At 35.6% G+C, this 23,113-nt stretch overlaps 1 protein-coding gene across 6 annotated transcripts in view; it reads left to right on the top strand.

Annotated features, from left to right (window-relative positions):
* NBEA (neurobeachin) overlaps positions 1 to 23,113 on the top strand; it is a 506,742-nt gene that overhangs the window by 423,580 nt on the left and 60,049 nt on the right. For all 6 annotated transcript variants that reach the window (XM_040584007.1, XM_040584004.1, XM_040584003.1 and 3 more), the window contains 2 exons: positions 6,290 to 6,430; positions 14,257 to 14,376. In XM_040584007.1, coding sequence (XP_040439941.1) covers positions 6,290 to 6,430; positions 14,257 to 14,376 — 261 coding nt within the window. The remainder of the gene's footprint in view (positions 1 to 6,289; positions 6,431 to 14,256; positions 14,377 to 23,113) is intronic.

The following is a 23,113-nucleotide window of genomic DNA, read 5'->3' as shown; positions in this document are numbered from 1 at the left end:
GGTACTTTTACATCCAGATGTTGCTTGTTCTCTCAGAACAATTATATTTAAATATTAGCCTGAAAATTCCTCTGCCCTTTTTCTTTGAAATGTTTGGAAATTTCCCTATCAAGGTTTTTCTTTTGCTTTTAGTTACAAATTGAAATCTAAAACCAGGGCCCATGGGCATGGAAGGTGCCATAGCAGTAGGATATATTGGACCACTCATTTGATTAGACAGTGTAGGCTCAAGTTTTATTCATTACATATACAAGGTTAAAGGTTATGTTTATTGTTTGACAGGATGAAAAGCTAATGAAAGAGGCTGTCATAGGTACATAGATTATCTTTTCACTATCAAACCACCAGGTGATCTGCTTATTTTCTTCGTCACTGAGATTTCCTTTGGAAGAATACCTGTGGTATTAAACATTAGTACAGGAAACGTGTATGCAGGCCTTACTGTACACTGAGGTTTTCAGGGTTTCAGCACACTTAAAATGTGATATGGTTTGTTTGTGCAAAATTGTTTGACTTTTACTCCTAAATTTTAGTGAATGCATGGTTTTGACATGCTGCATTGTCCCTGCTCATTAAAGTGTAAATGGGAATTTCTCCTCATTTACTTCCAGTCATACATCCTGTTAAATAAAATGATTTCTTCACCAGGCAAAGTAATACTAATATTGACATGTGTATGAAACATCACACGCCCATTCATTGAGTGGAAAAAATTATATTTTGTTAATATAGAAGGTGTTTGACTGACGGGTGGTGATAAGCATAACCACTTTTCCTTATTACTGTGCCATTTCAAGAAAAGGAAGTGATAAAGCCCCAAGGCTTCTAAATGTAATAATGCAAATGAATGCATCGAAGTGTGAATATTTCAAGGGAAACCACACTTAATACTTCCAAAAATGTGTATGCTGTGGAATGGAGTTTATGGGCTTATCAAGAGCCACTCACTGGAAAAATGAGATCAGTTCCTGTAACTTAAACTCCTCTCCTTACCACACACAGCCCTACCATCAGAAGAAAAACGAGTTTCTCATTTGGTTTAAGCCACACAATTAAACATTTTCTTTTCTTAAATAAAATGTTAATTTACTGAGTGAAACTCCGGTACTTTGAACCTGCCAGAACTCATATTTGATAGTGTTGATATTGGTATGCTGAAGAAAAACTGTTTACAGATTTGGATAAAATCATGATTTATTTTACACTTTAAAGTACCATCCTAAGATGTCCTACTTAAAGGTTGTTGTTTGGTGTGTTTTTTTAATAAAAAAGCAAGCAGTCAGGAAAAGCTCAGTCTGTATTGAGCCAGAGCCAAACAAAGCCATGCTCAAGATTTCTTTTGTACCCAGCCACAATATTGCAGAGCACCATACACACCCACACACCCACACCCACAAAAAAAAAAAAAAAAAAAAAAAAAAAAACGCTAAACAGAGAGATATAAACAGATAAGGTAGCTGCTGCATAAATTAGAGTCAAGATAAGCAGAATATTTCAATGGCTGGATAAATTGGATGCTACGTTCAGTTCTGCTCTCATGAGAGAATGTAGTTCTATGAAGATAGCTGGCAAAACAGTAAATATTACATGAGCTAACATAACATGTCCAGTGGATATAAACACTAGATGTATTGACAATACACTGGTTCAAAGGCCAGATGTCTAAAGAGATTAACCAGATAGAAAAGAATGACATGAATAGCAGTGTGTTTTTAAAGTTAAAGTAAATACTTTATTTTTAAATGAAAAAGGAGCATAAAATAAACTCAAACAGCAGCTTTTAGTATATCAGAAGTGAAGTGGCTGGATAGACATTGTTGTAAATCGAGTTGTTTTGCTTGGTTGGAGTAAAGAATATCTTATAAAACCATTTTATGAAAAGTTAATACTATTTGGTATGAGTCCTTGCAGAGGGATTTTTTTAATAAAAAGACAAACAACATGTTTGGAAAAAGTATTTTATAAAAAGTCATAAAAAGAACCTTTTTTTTAATGTTCAGAACAATTTGTGAGATTCAAATTCAGCTTCTGTACTAATCTTATGGTTAAGGTACTGGACTGAGACGTAGGACATGGGTTGAGCTTTGCATTTGTATTGTTTTTGCAAGTCATTTTGACTAGTTCACACAGCAGCAGGTTCTTATTGAAATGGAAATAAAATTACTTTCTTCCATTATGTTAAGATACAGAGATTGATCCATAAATAAAATTTATCTCCATTTTATAGCCATGGTATCAGATTAAAACCTGACAAAACCTCAGACTTTCTGGGCTGAGAATGGCACAGTAATGCTATGGAAAAGTGCCCAGAACTCCATATACCCTACACATTGCACAAGAAATGTGAGAGACTACTGTTACTGTAGATCTTGTCATCTAGCAGGATGATCATCTAGCGATTTACTCATCAGAGTAAACCAGGGTTAGCTGGTACTTTGTGCAATTGAGATTTAAAGTCTTTACAGAAAATGTATGTCTTTTAAGAAAGGATGAACTGTTAGCATTTCTTTGGGTAACAGCATTTTCCCACATGGACATTAGAAAGAAGACAAAGAAAGGAAGCCAGGTACAGACCTCTCTGAATTTACTCCCTACTATTTTATTTACAGAAGGTTTTGCTTTCAGAAAATGCCTGGTCATTTGGTACGCACAGGCTGATCTATTTGTGGTTAATCAACAAGTATTTAAATTGCACAACAAAAAGATGAGAGAAACGGGCACTTCCCGTTAGCATTTCCAGTGTGTATGGCTTCCTGCATCAGGGGACATTCAAGTCCTCTCTGTTAATGTGCGGAGAAGTGTTTCACATAGGGGTCTCCATTACTGCACAGAAAGGGAGAAAAGGGGGATCAGATGTTCCTTGTATTTCTTCCCCACAGGCCAGAAATAGCTGATGGAATGCTGAACCAGAAGCTGCAGTTGTATGAGCCTGGGCAGCTCCCAGCTCTCCCCCCCATGCAGTGCTGCGTTGAGACAGCTGCACTGCTGCTGAGATTCCACTTGTCATCCTTGCATACATGGTGGTGTGTTTGCATGCCAGCCCCCCCACCCCCCGGCTCAGGGATTTCTAGCACACCTTTGTATTGCAAGCTGTAGTTATTCCTAAGCAATTTACTTGGGACACACTAGAAATCTTTGTGGAATGACAGAAATGAACCTGTATCTCCCGAATCCCAGGTTACCATCCAGATCACTAGTTCATCCAATCTAGGATTTGTCCTGAGGAGTCTAGGTGAGACTTTCTAGCTGAAGACAAGATCTACCTCACCCTTTTGTTTCTTTCTTTCCTTCTCTCTGGGGCAAGAAAGGGTAATTTCCAGAAATGATTCTTCCCAGAGATTTTCACCTGAAAATTTCCATACTGTTCAAGAAAGGAGATGACTTTCATGATATTTCACTTAAAGAGTCCATTTTATTCAGCAGATATTTTGTGCATTTCAGCATTTTTCTTCAAATGAATCCGAAAGTAATTGAAAGAAAAATGGATTCTGACTCTGAAAAGAATATTGATGAGGATGAAGGAAATCTTCAGAATAGGGCTTTTTACGTTTATCATTTAATAAATTGAACATGTGTCTTCTGAAAGTAGATTATTTTAGCTACTTGTGCAGGCATTTTTACATGAAAATGGGAATGCACCATATTACAACCTTGTATCTTTTATCTTTTAAATTGAAATAACACTTCTTCCTGAAGAACACAGAAAGTGTGATGGTGTGTTTGCATTTGTGGTTTGTGTGACTTTGGAAAACTCTTGTCAAGTTCTTGAGAGGAAGTACCTTTTCATTAACTACTCTGCCTCTCTATATATTTATATATATATTATTTATTTAAAAGGGTTATTTAAAGGTATGGGTTAAACTAGTCTATAAAATGAAATACCTTATGATTATTTTTGAGCATCAATTATGCTTCTCAGTTCATGTTACTGTAATCAATTTACACTGAAGAATGGAAACACATCACTTATTTGATGAAAGATACCTGATCAGCTTCAAATATATTTTGAAAGGCCTGGAGTTGTGATTTTCAGTCTTGCATTGATCACCATATCCCTTCCCTAATGTGCCTTCAAACATATATGTATATTTTGGCAGACGATGCCTCTGTCTTCTGTAGCCTCAGAACTCACTGCAGCGTAGGGTAAGATGCACCTTCACGGTGAAGGGCAGAGATACTGTCAGGGTGTTTGTCTATTGCAAAATGCAGTCTCACCGATTTGCCTGCCAGTTTGTGCTTCCTTCTCAGAGAGGGTGAACATCTCCTGTTAACAGGTGAGAGTGTGAACTACTGCTTTAGCTTTTGAAAAGCACAGTTGGGGACTGGAATTTGTCCTGCCAGAGCTGTGGATGCACAGTACCTTAAACGAGGGTGGTATCGGCAGGTCCCATGCAGTCCCTGAAGCAAAGCAGTGTCCCGATATAATTTAGCAAAGTGCATGTATCTGGCACAGTTAGTCAGTCTTAATAGGAAAATAATGTCTTTTAATAAGATACTTCGTCAAGGAAGTAGCTGAACAACCATTTTTATATATTGGCAACTTATAGGCTACAATAATGCCAGCGTACCCTGACAGTGGCAGGATGTGTAACAAACCAGAGTATAACAAAAACGCAAGTATTTGTTTGTTTGTTTGTTTGTTTGTTTATGCAGTAGTTGGGAAACATGCCTGGAAGGTGTTAGGAAATGGCTTATACTTACTTTTTCAAGAATGTTTCATAAGGTCTTGCGGTGCAATCTGCACCAGATAACACTGATCTTTAGGGATTACTCATACATTTTACATGTATGAGAAAGCTATTAACATCTCCATGACACAGCAAAGTATTAGGCATCCAGAGTGTTTCATGTGAAAAACCCTGAAACCATAATGTTTTAAAATGTAAGTTTTCATCAAACACTGCTATTTAAAAACAAGCTGTAATATGTAAAATTGGTAAACCTCATGTTCTATGTCAACCTTTTTAACAGCCATCTCAAAAAACATAGCAGCGCTGAAGGAATAAAATCCTTGTAGCTTTAAAATTGTTGTTACATTTGCAGTGTAGTGAAACCCATTGATTTGACCTTGTACTGGTATTTCCATTCCAAATGACTTTGGATTTTAACTCACTAGAAGAGTTGTGGGGTGGAATGAAATGGGAAAATACCTGTTAGCATTTTGAAAAAGGTCAAAGACCTTGAGTACTTTTGATTTCAGGTTGTAACTCCCTTAGTGATATCAGTTCTAACTCTTAATTTTTGATTAATACAAATAATTTATAGTAAGTTTATACTATTATTTGGTGCAGAAGTATGCAGCCCTCTAAGTATTAAACTGTGTGTTTGATTAATTTTACTACAAAAGCTAAAATCCGAACATTCTTTGCAGATAGTAAATATACTACTGCTATCTTATCTGGAAATACACATTCAAGATCACTTACATATTTATTTCAACAGTTTAGTTACTTTCTGTTGTATTTTCTTTATCCTAGTGACTTTTGTATCACACAATAACAAATATCTTTTGCAAAAAAAATTTCTGAGATAAAGTGAGTTAAAAGAACCCTAGAAAAGCACGTATCCCTTGAGTAGGCACATCAAAGCCAACAGTTCCTACTACTGTCTTACATTTCTTTTGTTTTTTAACTAATTTATAGAGATTGTCTGTAAAGTATGGCCAGAATGGACTTTGAATTTGTGAATAATTTCCATATTATATTGTGTTTAAGTATAAAGCTTGTTTTGTTCAGTAAAACGTGGCTTTGTTCAGTCAGAAAGTACATCCAATCCTGCAGGACTATGCATGTTTTTTAAGTATTTCTGCTTAGGATCACCAGACACCACCAGCAGTTCCGCGTGAAATCTTTTCATCATGAACTGCGCATTACAAAGTATCCTGTGTGAGCAAAAGTCAGTTTTCATTAGCTGTGTGATTATGGTGAATGACAGCAACAGAAATATTAGTTTGGCCTCAATGCATTTTAAATGCAGTTTTAGAAGTCTATTTCCAGAACAACGTTACTGAATTAATTGGGAAACAACTCATACTTCAAGGTCTTGAAAGTTTGCAGATGTGGATCACTTATATTTGTCAATTAAAATAAGGAAAGTCATAAGACTTTCAGTACACAAAGCCTTTGAAAGAAATTTCTAAGATTATAGCAATCTGAAGGGATTACTACAGCATGGAATGAGTTTGGTTGCAGTCTCCTATGTAGTGAATCTTAATGCAGAATTAACCTATGACATTTCAGACATGCTGCCCTTCAGCCAATAATATATTTGACCTCTTATCCCTTTGCAGCCTATTGGTGCTTTGAACCCAAAGAGAGCAGTCTTCTATGCAGAACGGTATGAGACGTGGGAAGATGATCAGACTCCACCTTATCATTACAACACTCACTACTCTACATCTACGTCTACATTGGCTTGGCTTGTTCGTATTGTAAGTATTTCTAGATCCTGGTTTTCATGAATATCTTTATCTACAGCATTTCCTCTGTCACTTACCACTATTTAGATTTTTTGAACGAAAGTACCTTTCTATCAAAAGCTCATTGTTCTTCCCTACCTTAAAATCTTAGAATTTCTCTAAGTATACTGTGTATACTCATCATTTGTAGTGATCAGGCAGTCCTTCCTACCCAAACAGCCTGAAATACAATTTAGACACAAAATTGTGGTGGTGTAAGGACACATACAATGAAGAAAATTCATGTAAAACTAAATCCATTTAAAAAAAAAAGTCTCTAGACGATGCAGAAAGCTGCTACTACTTGTATATTCATTTATTATTTTCCAGTTAGGGACAGGTATATACAACATTAAAGAAAAATCTTTCATAAGAAGCACATTAAACTGTCAAATTGAGAGGGGAATTAAAGAACCAATTTTATATTAAAGCAGTACAGAGCAATATTTTATACAAATGAACTATGCTTCTCAATGAATAAACAACTTACAGTTTTCAGAAATGTAAGAATGTGGATCGTAACTTTCAATTGCTATTTCAATTCTGGAACCTCATGCTTATATACTATCCTCAAAATCAGACCTAGGGAAAGGGGCAAAACTTCAAAGATAGAATGAATCTGAATTCAGTTTACATCTTAGTACAATGAATTACTGAAACAGGAGTGTTGATGAGAGACTTACGGTTTCACAGAGAAACCTGAATTAATGAAAAATTGGGTTGCTATGTAATTACTGAACTTAAATTACACCCGACCAATAAAAATCTGTAGCATAAGGTATATTCTAAGCATGTTTCACACACAACCAAACAAAGCAGTCGCACAAAGTGTAGCATCTGAGTTTTCACTCATCTCATCTTTCCTTAGACACGTCCTGTTTTTCTGCTCAGAAGGGAAGAATTCATGTGTCTATGATTTCAGGATATACTTCTTAACCCGTGGGAAACTAAGCCTTGATTACACTCCTATACGGGGTGATCACTGTACTCCTATTAAATGTTGCTAAATTATTCATGTACTGTGAATACTTTTAATGGTTCACATGTGCTTCTTTGTTGCCTTAAAGTATATTGCAAACAGTGGTTTTATTTGCACGTTTATCTATTAATTTTGGCTGCTATTCAACAAAGGATCCCCTCTTGCCTGTCGGCAAATTCTTAGGGCTGAAAGTCTGCTTACAGGCTGGATGTACAACACACCAAGGAGTATTCATTTCCTGTATTAGGCTAATGCTGTGTCATTTTTACTACTGTTGTTTATGTAATACTGTAGGTGTTCTTGCTCTCTTTCTCTTCTGTGCTAAAAGAGGGAGCGAATAAGGTCTCTGCCTTGATGGCCTTGCAATATAGACCTGACAAATTACGTCTGTTAGAGCAAACAGCGTATGTGAGAATAGAAAGCAGAAAAGAAAAGGAAAAGCTGTGCTTTCCAGGGAAAACAACATAGGGAGAATTTAAATATGGGGGCACACCTAGACAGGTGTTTTAAAGATTATTTAAATAGGAGTGACCAGCAAGGAAAAGCAATCACTAGTGGGAGGAGACAACATAAGTGAGGGGGAGACAGATGTGGGGAAAGTTTAAAGCTCAGAAAAGGGGAAAAGTAAATAACATGGTGACATCGGATAAGGCTGCATATGGAAACCCAAAATAAAGATTTGAAAATAAGAGTGTACAGAGACAGGAAAAGATTATAGTGATGGGGATTATAAAGTCATAGTGATCCTTAGAGAGATATTTTTGGCTACAAAATGAAGGATGAAAAATCCTAAGGGAGAAGATTATGCCAGTGAAGTTGATAGATAATGCTAAGTCACATTTCTGGAAGTTAAAAGTAGGATTTCTTGCTCATTAATTTCTTGAGCTACTGTTTTGGTATGAGTTTGTGAAGACAACTGGGTAAGAACATTTTCTAAAAGGTAAATGATGGTTTGGTCCAGAAAGAGGGAGGGGACAGTAGGAGATGCAGGGATTTAGGTAGAAAAATGCTTTCAGTATTTTAAGAGATTGGAGATAATTCATGGGAAAAGATGTGCTGAGGTAGGGGTTTTGGTGGAAGGTTATGACAAACTGAGAGTGAAAGAGAGGAGTGGAAAGTAAAATCACAGGAAAGACTGTAGACCAAAGAACAAAAGAAAAGGGAAAGAAAAAAGTGAGAAAATGAGAGAAAAAGAAACAAGCAAACAAACAAAGTGTGCTGGGAATGAAATAATCTACATAGAAGCAGAACAAAGCAGTAGTGAGTAATGGGGATCAAGGGGGAGAAACTGCTTGCCTAGAGCTTTGTATTGGAGGAAACAGTATTTGCAGTAGGAAAGGAAGTTTCAGCCACTCTGAAGTATGGATATAGAGAAACATGTAATTGCCACAAAACCTTAATTATTTTTTTTTCTTGCTTTTTGGCTTTGACAGATGCAATCTGGTTCCTGTCAGTTCTCTTCAAAATATTGCTTGTAATATCATATTTCTGAGTCAATTCTGTGATAATCTGCTCCCTACTGCTTTATATTTCCCTCTGTTGCTTTCCTTTATCTGATGTATCAGGCTACTTTTATAAAAGGCACTTTATGCCTTAGCCTCAGTTCTGTCCTGTTTAATTGATTTTGATATCATCAGTCACTGCCTCTGTTTTGTCATTAATAAATTTTTCATTGGTAGTAGAGTTTTCTTTTTGAGTTCTTTTGTGTACTGAGTGTCCGGTAAAAATCTGTCTTTAAAAGTGACCTATTTGATTATGTTTTTAAAAATATGACAATAGCTTATTATATAATATGTTGAAGCTATCGATAATTAGAGCAAGTATAATACTTTTATTATTATTTTTTGTTCTTCTTCTGCTTTCATTGTACGTAAGAGAATAGGGTGTAATCTTTAACTGAAGCCATGAGCTACTAATCCATCTGCTAAGCTTCTGTTTGTATTTTCTACGAGCTGCTTGTACATGTCTAGGTGTGCTCCATTCTCTCCTGTAAAAATGATAGGAGGAAAATTTAAGCATTTTCAGGATAAGCAATGGTTCAGTTTCACCAGGCCATATATCAGATTGGTTATGGTCACTTTTGAGGGTTACACAGCTGCCCCTGAAACTCTCCCAAAATATAGTTCTTAAATTTACCTGTACATGTTTATTTAAACTGATCTATTGTACATTTCAGAGCACTACATCGTATTAGAATTCTGAAAGATCAAGAAACAATCCTCTAACTGACTTCATAAGAAATGAACTGAATCACAGCCTAGAAATATTTAATGCTATAATTACAAATGAATCCCACATGATCATAGAATCATAGAAGTATTAAGGTTAGAAAAAAATCTTTAAGATCATTGAGTCCAACTGTAATGCTAGATGTAAGGATTTTTAGAAGCCTCCACATGAAGTCTGAAGTTGTTCCATGAAATTACTCCTTTCAAGGAAGAGTATTTGTTTATCCCTGAGAAGATACAAAGAAAAAAACAAACAAAAAAAGCTTTCAAACAATATGCTTAGGCATGGTTACTGAAATCTCCCGTCTGTGAGAGATTAGCAAGAGCAAAATCAGCTATTTCTTGAAAGTGATCATCTTGCTTTCCTAAATTCAGTGGTAGATTAAAGATTAGAGAACTACTTTGCAGAGATAGATAGTGAATGTGAAAGTCTACTGTATTGTTGTCAGGTTAATAATGATGATTAAGAACTAACAGAGAACACCATGATTTATATAATATTGCCTTCCCCTCCTTTGAGGTGTTACTGAAATCAAACCATGGCTAAACATTTTTGCACATCACATCTTTAGATCTAAACCTCCAAAATTCCATTTATTCCATGGGAGCAAACATCACCCACAAGTTTGCTCCAGCAAAGAGAATAAAAGGTATTCTGGAAAGGGATGAACTGTTCTGTTGACATAGTTCCATTTTTGTATAAATGAAATTAAATATTCATAGTTTATGACTTTACATACTTTATGACCTTACCAGCTGGCTCAAGAGTCATTTTTTTCACATGCTTTCTGTCTGGGTCAGTGAATATTTAAGTTGCAGAAGGCAGAACAGTTTAAACCAAGAGTGCTACATCAGGATGCCATACTCCAGTGACTTGAGTGCCAACCTGAAAAGTGGACAGAAGAAAGCAGAAGAGTAGACAGAAAAAATAATTCTGACTTGAATCATGTAGAATGTGAATATCAGCATTGTTTTCAGATTTTTGGGTGAAATAGGTGAGAGTTATGGTGGTGTTGGATGGTCTCAGTAGTTGCTGTTGAAGAAGGTTGTGTTTGTGTCAATCACTTACAGCTTCATTGAAATAGAGACCAGTATTAGAGAGCATGATTCTCTAATGTGGTAGTCAAGAAGTTTGTTAGGGTATAATAGGTTTCCAGTTTCTGTTATGACCAAGTACTTGTACAAAGTATAAGAAATTCTGGATTTATTATGAGTCAGATCTGACTGAGCTGAAACTAGTTTTTAGTGGGGCTCAAAGGTGGGGAGAACTTGAAATTCTCTTGTAAACAGAAGTGAATCTGAGTCTCATTTTCGGTAGGTCTGAGCAGTATAGTCAGAGATATGTCAGACAAAAGGTGCATGTCACTGACAAAGCCCCAAATACTCTTTCCTCCTCTTACAAATGGCTGAAAAGACATTTTTGTACAACGTAAGATGTCTTATAATGACACATCACTTCCTCCTCCCTCCCCTACTCCCACCATAATGATTCAAATGGGACGAGGCACTGCTAAAAGGGGATGGAGGGAGAGAAGTGCTGTTGAATGGAAAAATTCCTTGTTCCCACAGCTCAAGCTTGTATTCACCATAATCAAGTACCCCATGAATTTCTCTTCTTGCTGGCAGTGAGCAAGGCATGAATTTTATTCAGAATATTAGGAAGAAGTGAGAAGTGGTTATAATGAAAACATTGTGCAGCTTTATAGCTTTCTCAGCAACAAAACCTTTACATGAGATGACAGTAATCGGTATCATAGAATAACAGTATTTAAATGAGTATATTGAATACAGATATGAATTGTATTTATATAGGCACTTGACTTTCCAGAGAATAAAAATTACCTTACAATTATGTGAGAGGGCTGAGATAAAGCAACTGAAAGCTCTGAATTTCTGCTAAGGATTAAAAACCCAAAAAGATAGGCACAACAGGTCATAGCAGGATAGCATAATAGGGCACCCTGTAGTGCTCAGCTATTAAAAGTTTAATCCTTGATTATGAATTTTATTGCTTTTGTATATTTGTCTCAGATGCTTAAAATAATGTTGTCATGGAATTTTGGATTAATATTTTTACATAATTCATTGTAATTACATCATTTTCCTGGTTTCTGCTTTTCTAAAATCCATCAACTGCTTCTGACTTCAGAACCTCAGCAGTGACCCACAGTCTGCTCCACTGTGCTATTCACAACAAATTACACATATCTTATAAAGAAAAAAGTGATAGATAGGGGATGGTAGAAGACAGAACAAGATATAAAGTTTTTCAGTATGAGTAAGCTAGAAAAATAGCATAATTTGGAAAGATTGCTATTGCAAATATATAGAGATTTGGGGGAGGAATTCAGTTAAAATGAAAATAATTCTAATGTTAAAATAATTTATGTAAATTTAATATTGAAATTCTAATATCAGTAGATTTTAAAAATAAATTAATATAATCCCTTTCCTGTGTATATAATTTTCCATTTGCTAGTTCTGCATTTGAATCATACACTTTTTCATTTATATTTTACATGAAGTTCACTATAAGGAGCACTGTAAAATCTGGACACACAAAAAGTTAATTTCTTTCAGTATTTCAGTCCATTCTGATACTTTTATGCTGTTTACCAAATTCAGCTGCTGATAAAGTCAAATGTTCTTTTCAAATAAATCTTTTCCTCACTTGCCACACACTCTTTCAGTATTCATGAATGCAAAGTCATTGTTCAATAGGGGTTAGGGTCTTCCAACAAGAAATGATATTGTGATGACTTTGTATTTAATTTAATTATTTTAAATTAATTATTTAACACATATTTTTGTTCTCTGATGGGAATAAATGCCCTGATGAAAGTGTATTTCTTAGATTGTTACCTATTATTTTGGAAGTATCTTTTAAAAAAAAATCCCAATGTTTGAAGAGAAAAAGAAAATATGGAAAAGAACCCCACCATTCAATTAGCAGTAAAATGTCTTGCATTATTTTAATGAAAATTATTCCATATTTGCACTCTAATACACTGAAAGTTAAGATACTGTTCCTGGCTAAAAAGAAAAAACCAAAAAAAATCTTTGTTAAAATATAAACAATTCCCTTAAGCTACTTCAAAGGTACTGCCATAGTATGATGACAATAAGAGAGATATCCCATTCCTCCTCATTTAGAGAAAGAAATTTAGAGATTTTCTCTTTGAAAAAAAGTAGCCTGTGTTGGCTGTTGTGCATGATAGAGAAGATTAATTGGGAAGACATGAGGCTTAAAGATTAGAGAAACAATAGTCTCTGGAAGTCTGAATTCCCTCTTTTATTTTCCTTGTCTTTTTAGGTTCTTTCACTACCTTTGCATCCGTGCTTTCCATATATTTGAACTGCCCTTAAATACTACGGAAAATGAATTACTTCAGTCCTCTTTAATCATGGGAAATTTAAAAACGCAATGTTTTGTTTTTTTTTTTATAATATGATATAATTCCCTCAAAATTTCTTTATTAATGGAGGAGTTCCCTCCTTTCTTCAAAAATTTCACAAAAGGAAGTAGAGTTTATATAGAATAAAATTCAAATAGTAGATGGGTAATACTGTAATAAGAATTATAATTTGCTGATTATGAACTGCTTTGATTAACAAAAATTACAAATGGTAAGGACATGCAAGGAAATAAATTTGGGTGTCTATTTAATGAAAGGGTCACTTTTTCAAATAGTTTCCATCAGACTTTGGCAAAGAGAAGGAAGTAGTTTTCATCTATATGGACATATTGCCAAATATTAGTTGAATCAGAGAGCTAATGGAGTCGTGCTGGAAAACCAGGGAGCTGATCTCAAAATTCAGGTTCTGCTGTCAAGTTAAGGATTTGGCCCCCTGTTAATCCTTTCCCTGCAGTGGAATGCAATGACATAAAAATGGGTTCTCCAGACTGCGTAAGACTTGAACTCTTCAAAAGCTAATGGCTGTTTCCATTTAGTAAGTATTAGGAGTGTGGTTGCAGACAGAATTAGCAAAAACAAAACCTAAATATTTCATCTCTGTACCTGTGCCCCAAAGTAATGGTAAATAGATATCCTGTAACCACAGTCTGCGTTGTAAGTACCGTAGAACCATTCTGCCCACGGGAGGCAAAGTGGAACCTGATGAGGTCTTTTAAATTAAATTAAAACAAAAGGAAAATCCAGGCAACAGATTTTTTAAGATTTTATTTTGGCATACCATCTTACAAGGGGTAAACAAAGTGTGGTAATATAAATAACACAGAGGGCGTTTACAATTGTTGCAGTGAAGTTGGCAGCTGTTGTGAACTGGAACTAAGCTACATAGATCTGCTGCTGATGGGTAATCAGTCTTATGGAAGAGTGAATATATGTAAAATAACCTTTCCTGCCAGAACTCAAGATTTGTGTGTGTAAAATGTGTTAGTGCCAATAAATGTATTAAGATATTCAGTAGAGATATCCATGCATGGATATAACTATGATGTGTCATATTTTTCTTTAATTCTGCCTTTATGAAGTATTTTGATCTGCAAAAGTAATTTAGATTTTGTTAGAAACCTGCTGCATGATTCCTTCTGTTGTTTTCTTAATCCATCTTCATTTCATTGACTACAGGAGCCCTTTACAACATTCTTTCTAAATGCAAATGATGGCAAATTTGACCACCCAGATCGAACCTTCTCTTCAGTAGCCAGGTCTTGGAGGAACAGCCAAAGAGATACCTCAGATGTGAAGGTAACTTCTATACTAAATAAATTTAGAAACGTGCATTTTCATTTATGGTATTTTGTTTTATGTAGGGACAAAGAAGTTTTTATATTTCATATCTTTATATTCAGTACACTAGGTATAGTTTAAATAAAAGGTAGATCTTACTAAGAATTGTTCTAACAGAAACAATCAAAGATTCTTTGAAGTTGAGTGGACAAAAGGTGTTTTGTTTTTGGAGAAAACCAACCTAAATGATCTAATTTAGAACAGATAATCAGGAGAAGGAGAAAAGCCCAATAAATTGTTCTTTCCTGCTGTTAACTCAATATTTGGCCCACTCCATAAAACACAGCAGGAATTGGATTTGACCTTAAAGTGTCATATTGTTATAGCTTGCCTAGCTCTGGGTTTGCATTGCCTGGGGCAATTAATAAAGCATTAATGACAAGACCCATTTAAAATGTTGGCTTTTCTGTACAGCTTTGGCTTTTACTTGAATGTGCCTGGGGATATTATGCAACAATACGCATTAGATTAAAACAACTTCTACACGATATACAGAAACAGCCGGAGAGCAGGGTGATTTTTCTGTTGTTATTCGTTACTATTGTTAAATACAAAGGGATATTATTCATATAGATGGGACCTTATCAGAAATAACCCAAAATCTAATAACAGTTTGAATAATATGGTCCTTTCTTGACTCTCATTTTCTAGTAATAAGGTAGGCAAAGGCTGCAGTATATCATTAATTGTTCTTTTTAAAAACTTTTAAACTTTATTTTAAAGTGAATGTTTTCCCTGTTTTGATACCACCACTCATACTAGGAAATGCTAAAGTCAAGGTCCTATTACCATTATATTCTTTACTTAACTAAACAAAAGAAGATGTAAATTTATTGCTGTTTTTTTATACCAGAGCTCCAGTTTGCGTAAATATTCCAGCAGTCTCAGAAGTGTATGTGGACAAAACGTGTTGTTATTTTTTAGCTACTAGCTGGGATAATGAGTTGTAAATTGTATGGCCATCATAACATATGTGAAAAAATGCTTTTTAAAGAAAAGAAATTAACCTAAACCTCTTACAGCCCTTTTCAGGTTTATTTATGCTCCTCTGAAAGTCAATAGTATTTTAAGTACTATTACTGTTACTTTTGTAAGAAAAACAAAGGAAATATCAGAACCTGGAAGGAATTCAAGATAATATCTACTATATTTGAAATGCAACCATTTTTCTTCAAATTAAGAGTGCTGACATTTTGATTTTTCCCTTTCAATGAAATCTGGCTTTCCTAGAATCCTACCAGAATATCTGAGAAAATGGCTTCCTAGGAGCGGGGCTGAAACAACATAAGAGCCTTAAACTGAGGAATAAGGGAAGACAGTTGGAAGTGACAGTAATCTTCTTGTCTGGCTTTAGTACACAGGAGGAGGGCAGTTAAATACATGAAGGCATTGCAAAAGATAAAGGAATATCTGTGGACAGACAGAGGGACGGTATTCAGCTAGGGTATATAATTAGTGAAAGGATTGTTCCTAAACTATCAGCTGAATGAGTTATCTGTAAAACAAAGAACTGAAATGTTTATATGAAAATACCAGGAGTCTTGTGTACAAAGTGGGGTAATTTAAACTGCTGCTGCCAGCTATTGCAAAGATGTGGGAATTATGGTGGGATAACAGTTGCACTACAAAATGTATTTCTATTAAAACCCCCCAAGTTATTAGAATAAAACAAGTATTAAAAAGATGCTCAAAACCAGATCCTCCTCCTCGGAAAAGGAAGGCAAAAGGTGAAGATGTCGGGCAGCTATGTACTTTAATGTCATTGCATTTAAGAAAGGGAGTTGGGGATAACTTGGGTAAGATAGTAAAAATTAAGGGTCAGAGCTACACTTGGAGAAAGATTGTAAAATGTATTCTACAACATACTCGGAAGTCTGCCGTAGATCCCCAGAGTCAAAGTTAGATATATATACATTTCTGTTATGCCATTAGAAAGAAAAATCCTACTTGGAGCTAAATCATTACAGAAAATCTGATATGGGAGGGACAGATGAGGTATATTAGCCGATAAATGTTTTCTCCAGATAATTTCTGATGTGTCTGTTGAGGGATACTTTAGGGATGAAAGATGCTGTTTAAAATATAGTTTCATTAATTAATGAAGATACAGGGAAGGTAGGTTTAGAAATTAACCTTGAATTGATTTATCATGAGTTGATTCATCTTAAGGTAAAAATCGATAAACAAAAGTGGTTTTGAAAATAATGTGAATCTTTAAGGCATGATAAAGCAAATAGAAAAAGTTCATAAGCTACCTAAATAAAAAAGAAAAAGTTAAAAATCAGGTGGAAAGCAGAAGATATTTTAAGATGTATTTTATACCAGCATTCAATGTATTGCATCATCAAATTATTTTATTATATATTAATACAAAGCCACTACTGGCGTAAGTCTACCAAAGTCCGTTTTGGTAGCCTAAACAATGTATATCAATGCATTGCTGTTTTGTGTTCAGTTTAACAAGGAAACTTGAAGATCAGCAGGGTGACAGAAAGCTTATCGTGAGACTGAAGCTACGTCCTTAGCGTTATAACACCTAGAATATCTCATGGCCCCCAAATTCCACCTGAAACAGCCTGATTAATCATTCATTTTTTTCAGAGATCTTACCTTGAAGCAAAAAACTTTTTGTTTTTTCCTCATTCAGTTTTTAGTATTTATTTGTAATGGATAAAGCAGATTCTTACTGCTCTCTTTGCTGGGAACTGGCTAGTGGAAGTATATACCCGAAATGGAAGGAGCCATAAGAAGAGCGGCAAATGTGTTTAAGGAGTTGGATATAGGAAGGGAAATGTGTATGTGTGTGGCATAATTAATGTCTAAAAGTGAAGACGTGGTAATATAAATGCTACGAACTATGCAAACATACAAATGGGAGGAGAATTGTTTGTCAGTGAACAAAGAGGTAAACCTCAGAGGAAAGGGATCAGAGTTGAAAAATGCTTACTTAGGCAACAGAGTATGAAAAGTTAAAGTGAAATTGAGTATTCTGCGAATTTGAATACCCCCACAAGGGGAAATAGTAAAACCCTTACTTCTTGAGCTTCTTAGAAACAGACTGGCAAAGCACTGGAAAAGCATCAGGGACAATCACGAATTGGCAAGAGGATGTGCAAGTTGACCCTTTAGGCCCTTTCCATTTGTAGACACTGTTTCTTAGCGATAAATCAAGAATGAGTATAGCAGCTAATTGTTGCTGTTGTTTGTTGCTTAAGATCTTAATGAACTGCATTTCTCAATGCCATGACATCAGGGCCAACCTTTCCCTGAGGCCTTGGAGTCCTTTCTGCAATAGGATGGGAAACTGAGCTATTATTAATACTACAAATGCCCCAGTTTTTCAGATTAGTTGTGCTACTGCTTGGAATGCCTTACAGGCTTTTTAAACATTTTAATCAAGTTTTCAGGGACCGGAAGAGCAGTGAGCTTTAGGGAACCAAGAAACCCCCTCAAAATCTCTACTCATTTTGCCCACTCTCCTATGAGCAGCAACCACTGTCTTGCACAACAAAAGACCTTCAACTGTGAGAGTGTGAAACATCAAAAAATTCATGTTCAGCTGTCTGGAAACTTCTAGTATTTATCTAGCACAACTGCAAGAAAGTACACAGTGTGCAAAAGAGAAGATGTATAGAGGTTGTGTGCGATTAGAAACTCTTAAAGCATGTTCTCTGTCAAAGTGTTCTGCGTATTTGTGTAGCTTTTTCTGTCTGCACATGCAGTTATAAATGAGGGTCTTTGGCAGTGTGGATTCCCACGCTGTAAATTTTCCTGCCCTGAAGATTTTTTGAGTCTTTATAGTAAATATTAAGTGCATGGAATATGGGCTATCCATCAAAGCAGCAAACTTTGAAAACTGTTAACAATAGCAAGTGTTCATTATTCATTTATTCCTTATCATACATTTGAAATTCATCTGAGCTGCTTTAAGTTCATTTAATCTCTGATCTCAGTAATCGCATTAATTACTGTGGCACAGGTTATGAAATAATTTTAAAACAGCCTGTATAATGAATTAATCTGATGTTCTTCAATGCTGTGTACTGTAAGATGGCCACAATTTTTGCTTTCATGTACTGTATTAAATAATTAGGTGAACTACCTTAATTCTTTATTAGCAATGTCTAATTTAAAAAATCCTTTCAAAATTATTTTTTTTAGAAAGTAAAATCTGTGTTATGACTTTTTCATCAGTTACTGTTTAAGAAAGAGGACTATGAAGTGCTTTATTATTACGTGCTTAAGTCACTTCTGAAGTAGGTCAGTTTTAACTAGTACATTGAGATTTCTAAGCAACTCAGACACTTCCCATAACAGTGTTTTTTTGAAGTCTCAGTGTAGTTTTAAAAGAAACATCCAAACCAATTCTAAGAAGTTCTGCATCGAAATTTAAAAAACAGATAACCTGACAGCTGCAGAAGAATGTATATCTGTTTAGGATGCTGCACTTCTGTGGGTCAGTCTCCTTTTCTCATACATGTATCCCCTCTAGCGTTCTCCCTCTGTTTCTCCCTTTATCCTTCCCTCCTTCCGCCTTCCCTCTCTCCCTTTGCCTTTGTGTAGTCTCCTCTGGAACTGAATTTTTTCATACTTGAGCTAATGAAAGTAGGGCTGTGGCAGTAGTTTGATCAGCTGGAAGAACAAGCTGGAATTACTGAATCTTGAATTGTGGCAAAAGGTATACCACCTTTGAAAAATGTAGCATATGATGGAATATTGCTCAATCGATGGGCAAAGAGCTACTTAGACAATTTTGTTCCTTACATTTGGGCTGGTTTTTGTTCATTTTCAAAGAAACCGGTTCACCTACAGTGGATGAAACAGAATTAGTATGGTATGTGCCATGTTAGCGTGGTAAACACACAAGGGAGAACCTGGGTAACAGAGTTTATTTTATTGTGTCTCCCTTTATCAACATCGACCTTCTCTCGAGATAATCAGTACAAGCTGGAGAAAGAATGAACATTCGCAGTGTGACCTTTGCGGAAGCAAGTCACCCAGAAATGACCATAACGTGGCCAGTCAGCTTTCACATTTTTTCCTTTCCCTCCACCCCCTGGCTCCAGTTTTTGGTAACATTGACTTCCCCAGAACCTCCTGTTCAGGCACTAATCTTTCCTAATGCCTCTCAAACTTGTTATATGGCTTTTTGAATAGCGTGTTTAGAAGTTAGAAAGGTAGCTCTGACAAAATGTCATTGAGGTGCCTCAGTGTGAATTAACACGGTTAGTGGAAGTACTCATGACTGACTCGTTGACCCAGTACTAGGCTCTTGTGGAATTAATGGATGCCAGGGGATCGACCTTTTGGGAGGAAAAGAAAGAAAGAAAAAGAAATGGCAGCTTTAAAACCTTGAAGTGAATTATATTAGAAAAGTGAAAACGTCTGTGTTGGATTTGATTTCATTGGGAGGCCATAAAATGGCATACCCTTAGCAAAACATATTAAACAGAAACGTCAGATTTGATGCAAGTGGTGTACAATTATGATAGTGTTAATAGTGGTCCTCTATCACCCCAAGACATATTTTAAAAGTTTAATTTCTCAGCAGCTTGGATTTGTCACAGGCTTGTAAATTAGAAAATGCATTTGGGGATGTTTTCTTATATGAAGACACAAGGCATATAATACTGTTAACTATACCTTGGGGTTTTAGTATAGCTATTAAAATAAACTAGAGATCACATTTACAGACAAGAAATGTCTGTTATAATATTCATTTTAGCTCTGTTTTTTACACCCCTCAGTAGCTTTACTGCATCGTTCTTCATCTAAGAAGAGCCAGGCTTCTCAGGCAGTTTGAAAGGTAGCTGACTATTAAATGATAGAAAGCTAACCTGTCTTATTAGAAGTGTGAATGAAAGGGGAGCAGAGAAGGTTACCAGCTTGTGAAATGTCAAGGACGACTAGACAGAAATTACGGCAAATAGATTTAGATCACTAGAATCCCTATTTTTATTAACTCTTTGAACTCTAGATATTTCTTGTGGTAAGAAATTACCCATGACAGGTTATGTAGTCAGAAAGATTTATTTAGAACCTTTGATATATTTTGGCAAGAGCAAAGAAGCCAATAAAATTTACTGCATTTTATCATTTATATGCAAAATTATCTATCAGCTGAATGGCATATAGTAACAATATGCATCTAAACCACTTAATTGGTCTGTGAATATTTTAGAAATACCAGACTATTAAAAGATATTGACCTATCTTTTTTCTTTGCATTCCCTCATTTTCTGCCTGCAAACTGATGTAACTTCTGGGAAAGCTTTTTTATGTTGTTATTTTTATGTTTTCCTTCATGTCCTGTTTTACACTGGCTGACTCAATGTTTGTAGTATAGGAAAAAAAAATATAAATGAGATTTTTCTTCTGTGAGCATTTGTAGCTTGAAACATAAACTTCCCAAAATCATGGTAGCTTCAAACAAGCACTCCTTTGCATAGACCTGGCTTTGCACTGACTTTTACCACTAGTGCCATGGGTGATGCAATAGGAGTTTTAAGGATACACTGTGCAACTATTCTGTCTGTCAAGTGGAAAGCAGACTGGGAGATAGAAGGTCCTCTGTGTCCCATCCCTTGGTGTAAATACGATCCCCGAGACACATTTTTCCCCTGTTGATTTCTGAGTGTCCTTGTCGTTATCTTCAGGGTGAATTTAACAGTGACCCTTCTAAAGTACGAAGCTGGTCATTTGTAAGAAGGTCTGCTGTATGGCAAATTACACTGTGCATAAAACCGAATGAAAAATAGCAGATGCTGTCAGAAAAGTATGCAATCTCATTCTCTGATCTAAAGACCACAGAAGTTGAGAAAAACATTTATTTTGGCTTCTGTGTGATGAACATGTGATGAAATACAATAAGGCCAAAGGATATATAGGAATAAATTAAGTTGTGCACTGTTTAGGAATAATTCTACTAGCTAATTTGGGAGATGATAAGAATATATTACACATCTCTAACTAAAACTTAAGTAATGCGGCAATACAGAAGGTAAAATCATTGTTCTTCATTTGGCTTTTTGGACCTGAAAGGCTGTAAAGCTGGTAGGATAATGCTTTCCAAACAAGTAATAAACTATGCAAAGAGAAAACAGTAATTTGTTCTCTGTATCTGGGATGGACTGATAGCTAGGACAGGCGAAAACGGACTTAGATTGTGTAATGCAAGATTTAGGCCCAGCATTAGGTAAAACTTCCTCAGATGAAGAATGCTGAAGTCAGTTGATGGAAGGATTGTGGAGTTGCTGTCACTCAAATTCTAGGACAACAGGATAGACATGTCTGGCAGAAAAGATGGTATAGCTGAACCTCTTCTGAAACAGAGGAATGGGCAAGGTGACCTCTCCAAATGTGACCCTGAAATAGTTGAGGTGTCCTTAACAGGCAAAGCACCAAAGAGCACCAAAAGAGCTGTCTCTAGTTATAATCTTTATTAGAATATGAACTGGCACAAACCCACTGATGAAACAAAGAAAACCCAAACTCTGGCTGAGAAAAATGTAAATAAGTGTTGAAAATAACTCTAGCGAGTGTTATCCTTTCCTTCATACTTGTGTTCACTCTTGCAACTTTAAGTGGCTTCTTGGTTAAAGCAATTCTCTCTGGGCCCCAGTTCTCGTCTTGCTGTCTCCGCTGAAGTTTGCTCCTGTCTGTTCCATCGTTTTCCCAGCCATCTCCCAGGCTCTCTCCTTGCTTAATCCTACCTCTTTTTGCTTCTCTCGGCTTGTACTCCTAGCAAAGCATGCTCAGGGGCCCTAGGGAAGGGAATATTCGTCTTTCCATCCTCACCTGGCGCCTGCCTTTGGCATGAAGTAGAAGGGACAGCTTCATTTTTTCACAGCAGAATAAACAGTGAATAGATAAATCCAAACCTTTCTATCACAATTCTCTGAATTATTTGTATTTTCTATGCTTCTAAATAGCTAAAACATATTTTAAAGATTTTTCCAAATGTTGGCAAGTTCATACTTCAGGAGTGCCACAAGTTTTCATAATGGGTCTGTGTGTTAGCATATATTAATTCATTCTTTAGAAATGAGAAAGGGGTGGATTTATCTGAGCTGCTTTTAAGCATTGTGGTTTCTTAGTCTAGTCAATGGTGAAGACAGCAAAATTGCAAGAAGAATATCAAATGATACCAAAGAAAACTGAATGGTTAATGAAGAGTATGGAAAATATGTAAGTATCTGGGAAAGGTCACATGCGACATTGTTCATATCTCAAGAAAAGGTTCAATTCATGCTAAATGGTACTCAAATAAGCACACAGAATTGTAGGCTGCACTAAAAATAACATCAAAGAGAATGCTGAGACTGTAACACAGTAAGTTTATTAAACTTTTTAAAAACTCTCTCCAGTTGTGTTACTTTGACTAAAAAAAACCACCACAGCAACCAACAAAAAACCCAGGAGCTGTGTAACTGAAATGATTAGGGTTCTAGACAGAGTGTTATTTGAGGAGGATTTAGAAGTCAGGCACTGGTTAGTTTCCAGAGCACAGGAATAAGACAGGTCAAACTAAACATATACAACACAATAAATCTTATGAAGAAAGTTAATGGCATGCTTTCTGTTTATTCTATTTCTATTTATGTTTTCTGCTATACTAGACAAGGGAACATTAAATTACACTGAAAGCAAATAGCAACAGAGATAAAATTACTAAATGGAAATACTATTAAAAATA

This window comes from Falco naumanni, chromosome 2, assembly GCF_017639655.2.
Source record: "Falco naumanni isolate bFalNau1 chromosome 2, bFalNau1.pat, whole genome shotgun sequence".
NCBI classification, from domain to species: domain Eukaryota; kingdom Metazoa; phylum Chordata; class Aves; order Falconiformes; family Falconidae; genus Falco; species Falco naumanni.
This window is presented reverse-complemented; position numbering and strand designations above follow the sequence as displayed.